Raw genomic sequence first — 18,499 nt, 5'->3', positions numbered from 1 at the left:
AGAGGAAATTGAAGTCATCAACAATTTCAGTCTACTTGGATCAATAATCAATGCCAAGGGAAGTAGTAATCAAGAAATCAAACAACGTATCGCACTGGGAAAATCTGCCATCAAATACCTATCTAAAGTTTTCAGAAGTAAAGACATCAGTTTAAAAACAAAGGTGCGTCTGACTCACGCCATGGTCTTCTCAATTGCCACATATGCCTGTGAAAGTTGAACATTAAAAAAGGAAGATAGAAGAAGAATTGATGCATGGACTGCCAGAAGAACAAACAAATCAGTTTTAGAAGAAATACAACCAGAATGGTCCCTAGAGGTGAAGATAACTAGGCTTAGACTCTCATGCTTTGGGCACATCGTCAGGGAAGACATATCACTTGAAAAGGACATCATGTTTGGTAAAGTCGAGGGCCAGCAGAAAAGAGGAAGACCTTCAATGAGATGGATTGATACACTTACCGCAACAATGGATGCAAACATTGGAACAGTCAGGCACATGGTGCAAGACCAAACAGCATTTTGTTGTTATGCATAGGGTCGCCATGAGTTGTAAACAACTTGACAGCAACTAACAACAACAACATGGTTGTTCTATCTGCTGATGATTTGGCTGCCCTGTAGAATACAGAGATGACTGGGGCAACTGACATGCTCACTTGTGACACAAAAGCCCCTTGGCATACATCTCATCTAACAGCAATAAAGCAAGTTGGCAGACAACTGGAATTCAGGGGGAAGAAAACTCATTTTGAATCTGAGTGAACACAAGTAAGAGCTCATCAGCATATGTACCCTGAAGCAAAAGAAGCAATTGAGTCTTTTCACTGTTGCCCAGCAGAGATTTTCGGAGAGATCTGGGACTGTTTAAGGACAAAAGTGATTGAATTCAACATTATTAGACTGTATTGTATCAGCAGGTCAATGGGTGCAATAGGCCAAGGCACTGCTTGGTCAGATTTCTTTGGAAGCATTCCAGGTTTCAAAGCCCAATGACATAGGACAAGGTGCTTCAGCAAGTTTGGCCAACCAGTTTGTCCCTTATGGGTTATTACATCTGGAACGGGATGCTCTTCCAGGATTAAGGAGGTTTCAAATTCCTCTGTACAAGAAGGAATGGTCTCAACCTCATTAAAGGAGGCTATAGTGAGACCACTCCTGAGTCTAAATAACTATAAGCCAGAGTCCAACAGACATATCTTGGGCAATGTGCTTGAATATGTGGTGAATGAACATCCACCCATCCATTTTCTATCCTGCCTTTATTATTGCTATAAATAACTCAAGGCGGCAAACATACCTAATACTTCCTCCTCCTCCTATTTTTCATATGCACTTGGATAAAACAAATTTTCTAGATCAGCTGCAAATAGGATTTTGGCTGTGGTTGTCCTGTTGAATGAACTTTGCAGGTGAAATGGGGAGTGCGCTGTGTTGATTGTTCTGGATTATGGCAGGGTGAGCTGCCCTGATGGAGTTGGGAGGATGCAAAGGTCTCAAGGTTAATGGGGTTTTTCCTATGGGCAAAAATCAGGCTCAGTGTCACACAGACACCAAGAAGTTTCATGCCTAATTAAAACAGCTGCATTAGAGCTGTAAACATATAAAAGGGCTGAAGCATTAAGTAACGGAGGGGAAGGTTGTTGGCATTTCTGGAGTTGGTTTTGTACAGTGTGGACTAGCAATACTGTGTGTAGCAAGGAGGAGGAATCTGCATTTGGAGACCCAGCAGGAACAAGTAGGACCTAAGAGAGAAATCTGCTAGTGGGAAGGAGTGCAGTTTTCAGAAAAAGTCAGCAAGAACAGTTTGACAAAGGTGCTGGAACCTAAGAAGCCTAAAAATAATTCTTTTCCCTCTTCCTGTTCTCCTCCTTGGGATAGAAGCTGAACATGGGACAAAGTGAAACAGGTTAAGACTCCATTTGAAATTGTCTGTATAAAACTGTAAAAGTATAGCTTTTTAAGCTAAGGCCACTGTACTGTATGTATTAAATAGCATATATGTTAAATAAAGAAGAATGCTGTGTGTGTGAGTATGTGTGTAAAATTCCTGTCTTTTTCTCCCACCTTCCAACATAGATCTCTCAGCAGCTTTCAGTGCCAACAAGCATGGTATCTTTCTGGGAAGGCTGTGGATAAAACAACTTTACAGTGATTCCCCTCATACCATGCTGGGGAGTTTTGCTCAATGTCATGGCATTTATGCTGTGGCATTTTACATTCTAATTTCAGCCCCCATGATTTTTAACTTTTATATGAAATTGATATCATCTGGATATGTAAAACGTTGTCAGTGACCACTCAACACCCTTCTTTTCATTGGCTCAAGGTGAGGCAGTGAAACTGCTGAAGTAATGCCCGCCCACAGTAATGGACTTGATGAAAGCCAGCAAACTGAAGCTGAATTCACTAAAGTCCAGCAACTTTGTCAACAGCCCTAGCTGAACAGAGGCAGCATTGCAACAAGATTACTTGTTCTGGTAACATTAAATTATTGCAATATATTATGCATAGGATTGCCCTTGAAGACAGAGTGGAAACTTCAAGTTTGAATAAAATGCTGCAACAAGAGTAATATTTGGAACAGAGCAACATGAACATATCATGCCACTGCTTTATGATCTTCATTTGTTCCTATTTGATTCTGAACCCAATTCAAGATATTGATTTTAATCCCGAAAGCTCTTTATGTCTTGGGACCACAGTATCTTAAGCATGGCTCTTTCCATATGTTCATTTTTGTGCCTTGAGACCATTTTCAGAAGGTCTTGAGGTGCCCCCTTCCAGGCTGAGGTACGGCAGGAGATTACCCAGGAACAGGCCTTTTCCCTGAGTTTGGAATGTTCTCTCCAGCTACCATCTTGGTAATCTTTCTGGTGCCAGGCACAGACTATTTTTTTCTCCCAGGTCTTTTAATAATGCTGCTGCTATTTTTAAACTTCTATTGCTGCTGCTTTTCTTGTTTTGTTATTTTATATCTTAATTGTATATTTTATATTTATAATGTATGTTTAATGTGTGTTGCATATTATTGATTTTATCACAATCCAGTTTAAGATTTTTTTAGAATAAAAATGGGATACAAATATTTAAATAAATAAATCAACTTCTCTCTGATGAATTTAGTAATAAAACTACTAAATTGGAAACTCAGATTGATTTAATCCTTTTACTAGGCTGTGGTAGGCCTTATTCACATACCAGACAATAGGGCGTGCAAAATGACTTTTTAAAAAATGGAGATAAAAGGAATATCTGCAGAAGTGGCCTATCTGCATATGCAGGATCTTATTCAGCCTATGACTATTATTCATGCATATTACCACCGAGCTAGGTATTCTCGTCCTTTACATGGGCAGCTAGCTTCCTTATTACAAGTAAAGAACTTTAAAGGAAGTAGTCTTTTTAAATTTCACCTGTTATGCTCATACCATTTTCTAATTTATTGTGAACCTTTTGACTTTTGTTTGTCTTTTCTCACTGTAAGCATTTCTTCCAACTTGTCATTCAAATCATAAACAAAAGTGTTGAGTAGCAGCTCATTACAAAATTCCAGAGCATTTCATTCAATACCTCTCTCCAGTTTGAAAAGGACCATACGTTTACAACCAGCTGCAGATCCAAAAATCATTTCATCTAGCCCTCTCTTAAGGAGTTTCAAAAATGAAAGGTGGAGGAATACTTTGTCCAAAACATGGCTGAAATCAAGATACACTATATCCACAGCATTACCATAATTTATTATGGAACTTACTCAACCAAATAAATGTGATGGCTGATGGTTTTTAAATAATAACTGCATGTTTTCAAAATGCTTACAGATCCCTTGCATTATGAAAAGTTCTAGTCTCTTCGCAGATATCAATGACAGACTGACCAATTTAAAGTTTCCCAGATTCTCCCTATCCTTCCAAATATTGGGATATTTTCCCTCCAATAATCATTAGGCACTACACTCATTCTCCAAAACCATCCATTACTTAACTTTAACTGGCTTAGCTGAGGAAGTAGAAGCACTGAAACTTCAAGAGAAAGTGACAGTGTAATGATTTTAAGGAAAAAGGAATTTCCTGGAAAGACTATTTATTTATTTTATTTATTTATCAGATTTATATTACTGCCCCTCTCCCCCAATGGGATTTAATTTTAAGGATTAATATTCCTGGAAAGCTTATCTCACAACCAATGTCAGGAAAAATGTCTTTAAAATTTCATGTCTACTTGAAAGAAACATGATTTTAGAAAATACCATAAATATCTTCTCTTTGGTTGAATGGTCAACAGGAACTAAAATGACCAGTAGGGCTGTGAAAAGCATTTGGAAGAGGTGTTTCTCTCTCTATATTAATAAGTTTGTGGTACTGGGAAAAGACTAAAGTAGATGTGCCTGCATCTGCATGTGGAGACAGCAGGGAATAGCTTTCAAAGCAATCCCACAAGCCTTGAAAAAACAGATCTCCTTTAGCCACTGGAAGAGAGAGGCTTCATTTATGCTACGGTGTTGCCAAGCCCTTCTTTCAGAACACAGTATTTTCTCTATGCCTGATCACAGCATTAATCACAGTATTGCTTTTATTCCTTTCTCTAGTTATTTTTTTAAACCCAAAGTTTCTCATTAACATTACCAAATTTATTCACTTGCATTTCTGAGCAAGTGTGGATAACTGTACTTTTCTTCTGCCCTTTCTGTTATTTTTTTTAGTAAATTATATCCTTGAATTCCTATATTCCATACCTACTACATCATATTTGCCTTCTTGTACTGAGAATTAAGGCTTCTTTGGTTTTCAGTTAAACACAGTTTCACATTTAACTTCACTCTTAGCACCTTGGAAATAAAATATAACTATATTATTCAAGTCTGTTTATCACAAAAACTCCTACAAGCACAATGTGTTTTGCATTCTCAAATTTCTGATAGATACTAACAAGCAGGTTGACTAAGTCTTCAACAATGTCTACCTCTTGCTTTCGTTCTCCCCCTCTCAAATACATACATTCTCCCAGCAGTATCAATCCACTGACAGATAAAAATAGACCCAGCTATTTCACTATAGATTTGGCAGCTTGGGATAGGAAGCTATCAAAAGGTAAAGAATGAGGATACAAAGAGAAGATTTTAAATCCAGTCTATGCCCTTCAAGCTGCTACCAATGTCTTTATAGTGAAATTTACATTAAGGATGCAGGTGGAGCCAACTAAGCAAACAGACGAATTCCCATGATTACAGCCAGATAGAATAAGAAACAGGCAAGTATCTTAAAACATATTGTTCATTAATAATTATCTTCCCATTAACGCAAAGAGTGCTAAGCAGGATTGTATAACCTTGCTGTTATTTTTTTCAACCCAATCCGACTTCTTGGAAAATCTCTCTATGCCACACAAATGTTTGGCTGCTGCTGATATAGTGGTTCGAAAGAATTATAGAAGCCACATTCTGCCTGCTTATCTTATCTAGTGTACGTTTATAAACTCTACATTTCAAATTGTAAAAATTTAAATGCAGCTATCTAAAACATGATATTGTCACTTTGGCAGCTACTTTCCTAAATCAATTATATACCCACACAAAACCACTAGCAATAATCTAGATAAGAACCTATCTATTCAAAAGGAAGGATGTTTTGAATTCAGAACAATCTCTCCCCCAAAGTCATGTAAAAAAGTAAAGTCTCACTTGAAAAAGAGTAGACAGAAAAAGTTATAAACACACAAAAAAATTCTGTGTGATGCCTAGCAGCACCATTCTATATAAATGCAGGATTGCCAGTCCAACTGAAATCAATTCTGCAGTTCTCTTGGCAGTAAATAAATGGTCACTATGACCATTTTGCATAGCAATTTCCTGACCTAGTTGCCCAGACTTGCCACAGTCTTGACTACACATGGGCAGAATCTGTAGTGGTGACCAGAACATTGTCTTGCCCTCTTATCTGGGATTCTATGACTTCTGAGCTCTAAGGAAGTGGAGAGGGTGCTGTACAGACTTTCCTCTGCCACATGTAGGATGGACCTCTGCCCATCCTTGCTGCTGCAGGGAATGGGTGCAGGAATGATCATGTGGACCTGTGAGATTGTCAATGCTCTTTACGTAAGGGGCAGCTCCTGGCTGCCTTAAAGAATGTCACGGTGCATCCCTTGCTGAGGAGGTTGTCTCTCAGTCCTGTGGTCTTGGATAATTATCTTCTGGTCTCCAACCTTCCCTTCTGGGATAAAGTTGTTAAGATGGTGATGGAAGATCAGCTATGTAGCACCCTAGAGGAAGCAGGTTATCTGGACCTTTTCAATATATGTTTAGGTTTGGATATGGGACTGAGATGGCACTTGTTGTTCTCTCACACTGACCTATGTCAGGATCTGAATGGGGATAGTGCAGCTCTCCTTGTCCTCAGTGGTTTTTGATACTATTGCCCATGACATCTTACAGTATTCTCTGGAGAGCTGGGGATTGAGATACTGGTTCACAGTGGCTCCACTCCTTCCTTTGTGCATGGTTTCAGTCTGTTTTAGTCAGAGAAAAGAGGTTAGCCTAGTGTCCCCTCGCTTGTAAGAATCATTCCTTGCCCCTCTGCTTTTTAACATATACATAAAACCCTGTGGGAGGTCATCCAACAGTATACTGATGATACCTAACTACATATTGCTATCCTGGTTTGTGGGAGAGATGCTGTTGATGTTGTATCCCGGTGCCTGGAAGCTGGAAGGGTCTGGATGGGAAAGAACAGACTCAAAAGAGAATCCAAGCAAAATAAAGTTGTTTTTATGTTGGAGTTCCCCTTTGTTACCACTGTTATTCCTAGTCAACAGGCACTACCCATGCAGGAGCAGGTTCATGATTTGGGGATCCTTCTGGGCTTGTGGCCCCTGCTTGAATATTGCCTGTTGCATCCTTATTTGGTGCAAGAGGATCTAGCAACAGTAACTCATGCTCTCATCACCACCCCCATATACTACTCCATTGTACTTTACATAGGTCTGCCTTTAAAAACTACCCCAAAATTATAGTTACTCCAGAATATGGCAACATATCCTACCTACAGTATACTGTGGGCATGCACTGGTTGCTGGTTCAGTTTCAAGTAAAATTTAAAGGTCCAGTATCAACCTATTGAACCCTTTGTGGCTTGGCTCCTGGGTACCTACAGGTCTAACTGGATTCAGCCTGGCCTGTTAGATCATGTAGGGAGGGGCTTCTTGTAGTCCCACATTTCTAGGATGTCAGGAGAGCTGAAGCCAGAAGACACTGCTTCTCTGTAGCACATCAAGGCTATGAAATGGGCTTCACTGAGATCAGCCTGGACCCCTCTTTGGTAGCTTTTAGGAAGATATTAAAAACATGCTTTTTTGAAGAGCCTTTCTTGTTTTTTCTCTCCTACTTTGTTTTTGCAAGTTGGATTTATATTGCTTTAATTCTTTTGGTTTTACTTTTACTTGTAACTGCTAAGAGTCATGAGATTGCGGTAAAATAAGAATTGAATAAATATGATATACCTATATTATGTATTTGCAAAATAATGTAGGTGTCTATATTTACCTTCCAGAAGCCACACTCCCCAAAACGGGCAGAGTCAAGACAATTTAAGTTAAATTAATTATTAATTAAAATTAATTGCCTATAAACAAGGCATCCTCTTCACAACATTAACTGATTCCCATTTGCATATTGCAACCACTAATACACAATGTTCCTTCACACCCAGAAAACATTGTACATACTATGTATTTCCCATTTACCCCTTTTTTCCAGCAGAAACAGCAAAACAACTACAAAAGGATGTGATAGGGTTAAGAGGAAGAATAACTATCATGAAGGGAAAGAGTGGAACAAAACTGCATACCGATGAGGTCAGGAGAAAAAATAACTAGGCAAAGAAGGAAAGAAACCAAAAAATACCGTTTAGGTATTTAAAAAAAAAGTTTAATTCCCAAGTAGTGGCTAATTTTCAGGCTAATTGATGTTGGCAGCTATTTATATCTCATGCTAATTCTTCGTTTTCAACAGCTTCTTATTGTCTCAGCTCACCAACTATTATTTGACAAAAAAAAAATCATGGCAAATAAAATTGTAAAACTAAATTTATGTTATAACTGTACTGTTAAACTCTTGCATCCTATAGTACTGCAGTAGTGATTTCATATGACACTGTTCATTCCAAACAGATAGAAGATTTATACAGTACCACGATTAGTAGTTTTATTTTCTGTGAATTTATATAATCTCCTGCTTAAAAAAGAATCTCAGTAGGTGGTGATCACCATAACTTATGGCAACAACTTGGTCAATTTAATTGTCCTACAATATTACACGTAATTGGAAATTATCAGCCTTCATGCAACCTATAAAGGCTTTGCTACATATGTTATGTCAGTTTGTTGTATGTGTATGTAATTATTTATATACACATACTTTAAAGTTAGTTCTAAGGAGCTTTGAAGCACTACTCCTTGTTGAAAGTTAATAATTATACAGTTCTAAAGGAATCTGAAACAAATACACATGTAGTGCATCTGTAACGGAAACCTTCAATTGCCACGGTCTGTTATTTAGTAAAATGTTATCATTATGTCTATAACAGTATCAAAGCAATGTCAGTGATACTTAAGGTAAATAATATGAATGTCTCAGAGACTGTGGTTAAATTAAGGGCAGCCATTAGAATTACACACACATCTGGAATGAAAGAGCTAGACTTATTTATTTTTATATAGTAAGGATTATTACAATTTTGTCTAGACAATAGACAAAGATTTTGGTCACAAATAGTTAAGGACAATTTTCCTAATCATATGTGGGCAACAACCCATGTCTTCCTCACATCCTTTCATTTGGCAGGATATGTTGTAAGGAATAATGGAACTTTCCTGATTTCCTACATGATTAAGAGCAGCATTATTTCAGGAATGAGGAAAAAATTGTGGCCACTGTTTAGACTGAGTCTCCCACACAGACTGCTTGTGAATCTCTTAAACCTCCTTCATGGTGCTACCCACCCCCCAAAAACCTTATTTATAGTTTAAGTTGCCTGTTTCTTTCCCTAAATGTTTGCATCATTTCCAAAACAGTGTAGTTGCCTTAGGCACAGCATTACAACAAATATGCAGATGAACCATATTTCACCTATGAGCAGAATTTGAATTCTTTTGCTCTCTTGAAGGAAAATGTATCAGTTACTCTAGAAAGAATTCTATTAGGACAACTGCACTTGCATAATCCAGCCTCAAACACAGTTATCATTTCTTGTATCAGACAGTATGTAGAACTGAGACATAACAAAATACAACTTGGGGTTTGGGATAGTTGTAGATGGCACCCCAGGTCTTCAAATTATTACTGGGAAATTGTGTGGCGTTCTGGTCTCTTCCCTAAACTATCGATATTGTTTTGTTTTTGCAATTCCCTGTCGTACCTCCCCCCCCCGCAACACACACACCTGACTCTTCAGCAAAGCATAATCCACACCCGAAAAGAGGGAGGAGCAGGATATGGGCAGCAGAGAGAAAATGTTTTCAATCAACCTGAAAGAGCCTCCGACAGCTGCCCACAGATACAGCCAATTAAATGCCAGATAATTCTTGAACTGAAAGTTCAATAAGGAATAGTACATTTTTAAGCCCCACTGCCTTTTTATCTGTTCAAAAGGAACTGGGAGGAGAACAAGAAAAGCAAAACACAGCTGACTGTGGATTTCATATTGGGAGCTGATGAGTGTGAATGCATGTGTGGGTGACTGCTACAGCCATCGTGGTGGCTACCCCACTCCTAACCAACTTAAATCAATTCCAGAATTCTGTAAAATGCTATTTCTCTTTCTCCCTATATTTCTCTCTATATTTTCAAGAGTGGGTGATTGGCTATCCCCCCCCACCTTATTTTTTTCCTAGAACTGTTTGAAATAATTCAAGGAGACACCTGAATCTCCTTGTCTTCTCTCTCTCAAAAAACAAAAAACAAAAAAAGGGGGGGATTTTTCTGCCATTCATAAATTGGCAATCTAGCCCACATGTAACACTTTTTCCAAGCCTAGTTCCTCTACTTTTCTGGCAAGAAAGCCTTTATAAGAGAGGAGGCTGAACAGCAAATGAGGAAGGGACAGGAAGCATTCCAGATTAGTTTTGCTCTACCCATGGGGGTCCCTCTTCAAGGCTCTCCACCTCCCTGAACTCTGGTGGCTTGGTTCTATTCTTTATAGTGCATCAGCTTCTAGAGTCAAGAAAATGGCTGTGTATACACTTTATCAAAACAGACTCAAGATAACTTTTCCTTATCATTATGTGATGTTCTGTCTGAATTCAACAAATGTCTGATTGTCATATCATGCACTGATAGCTTCGCTGTAAGAAACTGAGAGCAGGCACAGCGCAAATCAAGTGAACCCTACAACCAAGTGGGACAAATGCTATGAGCCACAACAACTTGGTTTTGAAATCAGGCTGCACTTTATCACTTAAAAAATATGTTCATAAGAGAGCACATAGAATAATGAAGGGGAAAGCAGCATTACAACTCAAGGAGTCAAAAAATTCAGTTTCAATCATTGCAAGCATATTTTGCTACTGCAAAATCTGCACTATAGTTGTACTACAATGATTAAATGCATGATAATTTTTTTCTTACAAATAAGCAGTTAATTTTGTTTAATGGTTCCTTTGTTAAAAATGGTAGTTCTATAGTATAAAATGGTTTTACAAGAAATAAATTCAAATCCAATTCAGTGCAGATTTGTATAAAAATCTGGGAAGGGATAGGAAAGAAGCCGTAAGAAGCTATAATCTTACAGAAGGAGCACTTGACATTAAACTTCAGATAATAATCTAAATGAAACTCATTTAGATGAGTTTGAATAAATGAATAAAAATGTTGCAAATTAACACCTTAATTAAACTTATCACTATTTTAAAGCCAAAACAAACTGTTGTGGGGGAAATGATCCTTTAAAACTAAATGATTACATTTTAAGTCAATAAAAAGCATTGCAGCCAATGAAACCAGTGTAGAACATATTTGGGGTTGGACTTAGTTGTACCAGGGGCACATCAATATCACACTTCCCAAGAACATCCAGAGGGAGCAAGTTAGTGTTTCCTCTTCCATACAATTCTTAGCACCATGCATTTTCATAAAGCTTTTCAAAGCAGAGCAAAGTAATAGGAATTTGCTCAATGGCTATACTGTTCGGCAAATCATAAACAGCAAGGCTGAGCAACACTTCTATTAAAAACAATATTCATATATTTCCTTACCTGGTATATTCTAAATGGGATGTAGCGAAATCCATTATCTTCTGCAGGATACTCCATGAGTTTCCGGTTTATGGCCCAAAATTGTTCAAATTTGTCTGAAAATAAACAGGGAGTACTAGGATTAGCAAAAACAACTACAAAACTCCGAACAACTATGTACAGAAATAAAGGGAAACAGATATAAACAATCTGACTACACTATTGTTTCATTTATTTCATATTAAATCCATATTCTTATGAATGGAAGGATCATATTGAATTATTTTAGGATTTTATCCTTCTGCCATCAAATATATTAAAATATGTTCTTTAAAACCAGTTAGAACAACACTTCAGAGAGCTTTTCATAGATAAATGTAATGTGGTGGTCCTAGTCTATTGTTGCTGATAAAATATGTAAATAATTGCAGAGGTTGACAGAAGTTGTTGGGATCGATTTACCTCGAGTAGCCAGTTAATATGCCACTTTTTGTGATGCCATATTTGCCTCTGTATTCTTCGTATGATTCAACTTACGATAATTAGCTGTTTATTGGGCAGGTTTGTTGTTGTTTCCCTCATATATATTTAACAATGCTTAGGATTCACTCCAAGATTGTTTTATTTTATTTTTTTAAAACAGTATGTACTACTTTCATAATGCAGGTGATATGAGAAAAAATAATTTACATTTTAATTTCCTGGACTGGGAGGCCCTTCACATGGTCACTCATGCCCTGGTCATCTCCCATATAGACTACTGCAATGCACTCTACATGGGGTTACCCTTGAAGAGTATCTGGAAGCTACAGCTGGTCCAAAATGTGGCCGCGCAGGCAATTCTTGGTGCCCCTAAATCGGCACATATTACACCGTTGCTTCGTGAGCTACACTGGGTACCAGTCTGCTTCCAGGTGCAATTCAAGGTGTTGGTTATTACCTTTAAAGCCCTTCATGGCATGGGTCCAGGGTACCTGAGGGACTGTCTCATCCCCACTGTATCAACCCGTCCCACCCAATCATGCAGAGAGGGCATGTTACAGACCCCGTCTATAAGAGAATTCCATCTGGCAGGGTCCAGGAAGTGGGCCTTCTCTGCAGCGGCTCCCGCCCCCTGGAACATCCTTCCCCCAGAGATAAGACAGATTCCATCTCTTGTGGCCTTCTGAAAACAAGACCTGGTTTTGCCACCTCACTTGGGGTGAGAAGGGAAGTAATCACTCCTGGAGATGGCTGGTGCCCAAAATGGCCCTTTAGATATACATGAGCGGTACCACAACTATCATCGTCATCTGGATTTTATACTGTATTTATGCTTACATTATGCTTACATTATATTTGTATCTGATATTTATTTATATTTATGGTATTTTAATGTTTTTATCTTTATTGAAAAATGCCCAGAGTCCCCGCTTTGGGTGGAGATGGGCAGTGGCAAAAATAAATAAATAAATAAAAATTAGAAATATTTTCTATTTAGATAGAAAAGTGAGAAATAAAATGAAAGTTCTGGAACACAAAATTTATGTCAATTCTCTAGGCTAACCTATCTTCTGAATAAGACGAAGATGCCCTAACACTTAGCTATGAAAATATTTGAATGAACCTGTTAATAGAAGAATGAATCATTAAACATGCATAGTGAATTCATACGTTTATTGTTAAAATTTGTCTCTAGCAGCCTTAATAATCTCAAATTAAGCATCCTAAAAAGGAATTGTTTTCACAGGCATTTATATCAGTTTACACTAAATCTGTGGCTTCAAACATGATGCCAAGTTGCATATAAATACCTTCTCTGGTACCCATCAAGCTTTCAACCACATATTTTATTACTCTTCTTCCTCCTATTTTAAAAAGCCCAGGAACCTGGTATGCAGCAAAGCAAAGTGCTGGATCCAGCTTTGCCTTTATTTCTAAGAATGTTTCGTGGCCCCAAATGATTTCCATAACTTTGGTGGCTGGCTGCAACCCAATGGTTAGTAACTGTGCCCACATGCCCAGGCAAAGGATAAGCAGGAATGAGAGGATGGCAGCTATTTTGTGGATGGGCAAGACTGCTTCCCAGCAGCCATTTTGCAAACCATTTTTTCCTGCCATCAGGAGATACTTTTTCTTTTACTACATTTTATTTTTTGGTTTTTCAAAAACGTTTTTAGAAACTTTGAATTTTTCTTTTAGATATATGTGTGTGTGTTGAGTGTGTGTGTCATATATATCATAACATATATAACACACATACATATATAAAATTAATATAATACAACAGAACACAATATAAATAACCGCCCAGATTCACTCTTTGAGATGGGCAGTGACTAAATTTGAAATATAAAAATAAAATATATGCATTATATATACACACACACACAGTTTGTGTGTGTGTGTATGTATGTACTTTTTATTAGAGATTTTTACATGAATAAGATAAACATGAAAAATATATAAAGAAAAGTTAAGAAAGATAAAAGAAAACATGTAAGCAACAATACAGATAGAAAAAAAAAGAAAAAGATATTTAAAGAAACAACTTCTGATATTCTTTACAGCAATTAGAAACTTATTGTCTCTCGTCCACCTTTAAGATTATATTACATAATTCCCTTCCCATATTCAACCCTTTTTAATCAGAAAATCCAAAAATCACCAACTCATTTTTTTCCGTTTTCAGCAAAAATTCCATAAAGGGTTTCCAGACTTTTATAAAAAAAATACTTGTTTTATCCCTGATGAAACAAGTCAGTTTCGCCATTTCTGCAAATTCCACCATCTTCACAATCCACTCCGCCATTGCAGGTATTTCAGAAACTTAAGAATTTTTCAAGTAACTCTGTAGTCCACCCAAGACATTTTTGTTATGGGGTGAAGTAGCACAAACAAAAGAAATACCCTGACATAATCTTTCCCTGAGGCTTATAGGTATTGCATATATGTAATATATGTAAATATATTAAATGTGTGCATTACTTAACTTAGTTGATGTACTTTGCATTAGTTAATGTATATTGAAGTGCATGCATTACTTAACTTAGAACAGGCAGTGCTTCAAATTACAAATAACATAACAAGTGCATTGATAACAAGTGCACAGACTTACAAGATTGTGTGAAGCTTCAAAGGATTATTTCACTTCAACAAAGCTTTGAAGAAAGCACTCCCTTGAAGCTGCTTTGTAAAGCAAGAGAGCTCATGCTTCTAAAATCAAATGGAGAGCTCACATTCTGAAAGGATGACAGGAGCTTTCTTCTGCAGTGCTGGCCAAGGGAATTCCCACACTAGGTATCTCCAGTGTGGGCTGGGGGTGTGCTTCAGTCTCCACTGGTAACAACCTGCCTGAAGCTTACTCAGAGCTCCCAGAGGCTTGCCAACAGATGCAGGGGAAGGTAAGGTAGTGGCCCCACCTTTGTGCCTCCCCATACCAGGTAGCCTAAGTTCCTGGCCAGCAAATCTCATGGGAGGCAAGTTTATAGTGCCACCTGTTTCTGCTTTTTGGTGAGGAACTTTGGCTCATGTGTGTTGAGAAGGTGGGTAGGGTCCCACTCTCTTATAACACTTTTGCACTCATTTTCTTCTACAGTGGGCAGCTTCTGGACATGTTGTGGGCAATTGAGAAGCAGCTCAGATTGGAAACACTTCAGTCAGTGATGGGACTGTGGAAAGAGCCTTCTCCTGCAGCACCAGCCCAAAGCAGATTGAGGCCACCCAGAGCTTCACTGAGACAAGTCACATTGCCTCTTGGTTAAAGAAAATGAGAATAATTTGCCTCCATGGCCTGAATAACTTCTGATAAGTAAACTTTAGTCACTTCATACAGGACTATTGGCTTGTCCACTAATATTTCCAGACATGCCCAAATTTTGGAGATAATCAGCTAAGAATCAGAGATTAGACCTCATGAGTATTGGCATCCTAACTGTGTAATGTGCTCATTTAAAAAATTATCTAATGCTACTTTACTATCATTCTGGCTTCATATTTTTCAAGGCACGTTAAAGCTTTATAATTTAAATTAAAAGCATCAGGTGTAGATAGGTAGCCTTTAAACATGATATTTGCCCAAAACCTATATAAAGTGGAAGAAAGAAGTAATATAGGTGAAAATGGCTGTGTATGGTAGTGCTGAATAGTACTTTTATTTTTCTGTTCTGTTAGTGACATTTTCCCTACAAGAATGACTTCCAGTAACAATATTTTTGACAGGCAAAAAGAATCTCAGGGAACAAAATGCAGAGGGGAAGCAATGGGTAGCTGGAGCTAAGCCTCCATCTCATCACCTTTCATCCTTTTGCATTTTAATATTATGGCTTTGATACACATTTATGTTTTTAAAAACATATATACAGTACCACCACCACATATCTGGTCCTGAACTTCCTACCGATATAGAACACAATTTATTGTAAATCAAAAAGATGTTATAGTAGTGCCACCTCAGTTTATTGATGTCTTCTCATTAGTTGAAGGAGATGAAGTGTAATGCTACAAATTTCATTTTCAGAGAGGTTATTGCCATGGTAATATGAAAAGGATTGAAGCTCCACGTTATATACTACCAGTTTGCTCAATGTATATTTTCTAAAATACTTCCAAATAGGCTCTTTTAAGAGAAGAAAATGTAATTCAACACAAGATCCAGAATAAGTAAGTGTAGTAGGTGTTTCTATTATCAAGGGTGAAACTTACTATGTATTACTATAATCCTTTTGTTTTTAATGTCATTCACATCTTACTCTATCAGAACAGTAAACCAGCAAAGCAATTAACGTGAAGTGCCATTTCAGTCTCCTTACATCAGTCTTTGCTGTGTAAACTCCCACCACTTATAAGAGTTTCTCTACAAATTCAGGAAAATGGTAAAATAAAAAGGAATTTTAGACATAATTTTTGTTATGTCAAGCAACGAGTTGTACTAGAACAGTATAGGTAGAAAGACAAATGCACAATGTTTCATAGAAAAAGCAACTTGCAGATGTATCATTAACCATCAGGCAGTTGTAACAACTGCTACTTTCTTTTCTTTTTTGTGGTCATGAATATTGTTTCACAGAGGAGTTTAACATCATCCCATATATAATGAAAGCCATACTGAAAGATAGAGCATGTATTTTAAAAAGTTATCTTGGTTTCATAAGTTTTTCTTATTTCTCTTTTACTAATGGCTCAAATACAAAATTAGCCTTTGAAAGTTTTCAAAATATTATCTGTTGGGTTCTACAGGTGCAGTTTCCAGTGACACACATTGAAACCTATAAAACCAACATTTCTGGGCAACCTCTTATCTTGGATTACCACAAAGTTCTCCCAAACAAGGCAAGCAACACTTCTGCTTCAAACCTTTAGTATCAAAAGTCTTAGATAAACTGATTAAACAATGCCAGCACTGAAACCCTAAACAGTTCAACTCATTTAATTAATACTTTCAAGTGCCCTCTCTCCACACAGCTTTTCTAATGAAAAAAATACTGATTATTATTAATTCCAACAATTCTAATTTTGCTGAGAATATGAGATATTTTATGAGAATAAATTAAATAATGCATGGTTGGAAATAAAAATTGTCTTATAAGAAACAGCACCTAGACCATTATCAAAGATTAAAATCAGAAGAACAGAACTACTAATTGAGAAGGCCTCTCTGCTCATCCTGCTATTCAGTCTTCTCCGTCCTCTGCAACCTGGTGTGATTGATTGTTGCTTCAAAGTGATCAATACCATCAGTTACTCTTATTCATCTCAGCAGCCCATCACCAAGTTTCCGCAAACCACTGCTTCGCCAGATAACACAGATGAGTTTGAAAATTTGTGGTGCAACCACAAAACACTGTGGAGTTTGCAACTATGCTATAACCAGCCTGCCCTTCAATTGGGCCTGTGAAGCCACACATACCTACTTCTGTCTCCTTCTCTCTGCTCACCATTATCCCCTCTTTCTGGAAGTAACTGCTATCCCTGATTCCTAGATAAATAAGCCCATACATACTATACTTTCACTAAGAGAAATTATTTTATGCTGCCCAACTTTCAATGACTCTCAATAGAGCTCAATAAAGCTCTCAATTTAAAAAAAAATCTGCCTTCCTGTAGCATATGATCTATCAGGCTTTGCAAGTTCGATTTTTTACCAGATCTACCAACATCTCACTATCTGATTGGCATTTTGGTATTAGAGATGAAAAGTTTATTTGCCATGATCTATCATTCCTTAATCAAAAGTTGACTTGAAAGAAGATAGCAAACAGTTAACCTGTGGATCCCTTGTTATAAAGTTATGTCTGCATAACTTATTAGGACATTGATTATAAAATGAATATCTTACATTCCAATTTCCTGAATTCCTGAAGTACAAGCAGAAACTGTTATGGAGACTGCTGGTGAAGAAGAGGGCCCCCCTCTTCTTCACCAGCAATCCCCATAACAGAAACTGGAAATGTCTTGACAATATTCCCTTAGCCCCAAGGTGTTTTAAATGGTTGAACATAGATTCAAATATGTGAAGTGGCTCTTACCATTCTGCAACCCCATCCAAAGTTGCTTATGATCCTTTTTTTGCATTTCATTAATTACTTGACTCTTATGCTTCAGGGCATCTGCTTCTTTTATACAAGCCATGAAATGAGCTTCAATTACTTCCTTAGAGGGACAATGCAGAAGATCTTTTTCTGGAAAGTTCTAGAAATATGAAATTATAATCAAAATTCAAAAGATATTCAAAAATAAGTAATTTGGAGGAGCAAAGGGAGAGCAAAGAACATTATTAGGGAAGTGGAAATTTGGCTTAATATATTAAGACACAATATGTTTAATGAGGGAGAGGAGACGTCATACTTTACCAGACTTACAACTCAGCAATGAACACACTGGTTCACACCAACTGGCCTCCAACATGGAGGAATGGCTAATGAGCTATACATTCATTGGTGAGCCAACTTTCAGTATGCAATCCTGAAGTCAGTATGCAGGACTATGGCTTATCAGAGAAAGCCATGAATTGCTCCTAGTATGTTAAGGATTCCATTCTCTGCTTTCTTCTTGGCTGAGCTGATGAAGCCATCTCATGGTTGAATATCATGCTAAGCTTGGCTAACGGTTCTCCTATCTCAAAGCTTATCTGCAGTGATGAGAGCAAGTTTGTGTACCTTTAAGAACTACCCATACTTTTACAATACTCTGACCTAAAATGTCAGCTAAGCTTCATCTAAGCCCTATTAATAAAGATACTCTTCTTAAACAAACAACACCCAAAACAGTACACTATCTTGTTGAACAAACTGAACCA

General features: G+C 37.4%; 1 protein-coding gene across 1 annotated transcript in view; it reads right to left on the bottom strand.

Moving 5' to 3' along the window:
• Nucleotides 1–18,499, bottom strand: part of ATG5 (autophagy related 5) — a 48,412-nt gene that overhangs the window by 13,959 nt on the left and 15,954 nt on the right. Inside the window, exons 5-6 of the mRNA XM_063311591.1 lie at nt 17,730–17,892; nt 11,245–11,339 (exon numbers count right to left, since the gene is read on the bottom strand). Coding sequence (XP_063167661.1) covers nt 11,245–11,339; nt 17,730–17,892 — 258 coding nt within the window. The remainder of the gene's footprint in view (nt 1–11,244; nt 11,340–17,729; nt 17,893–18,499) is intronic.

The sequence above is a fragment of the Candoia aspera genome, chromosome 1 (genome assembly GCF_035149785.1).
Source record: "Candoia aspera isolate rCanAsp1 chromosome 1, rCanAsp1.hap2, whole genome shotgun sequence".
In the NCBI taxonomy this organism is placed as follows: domain Eukaryota; kingdom Metazoa; phylum Chordata; class Lepidosauria; order Squamata; family Boidae; genus Candoia; species Candoia aspera.
The sequence above is the reverse complement of the archived record's forward strand: the minus strand, read 5'-3'. Positions and strand labels throughout refer to the sequence as shown.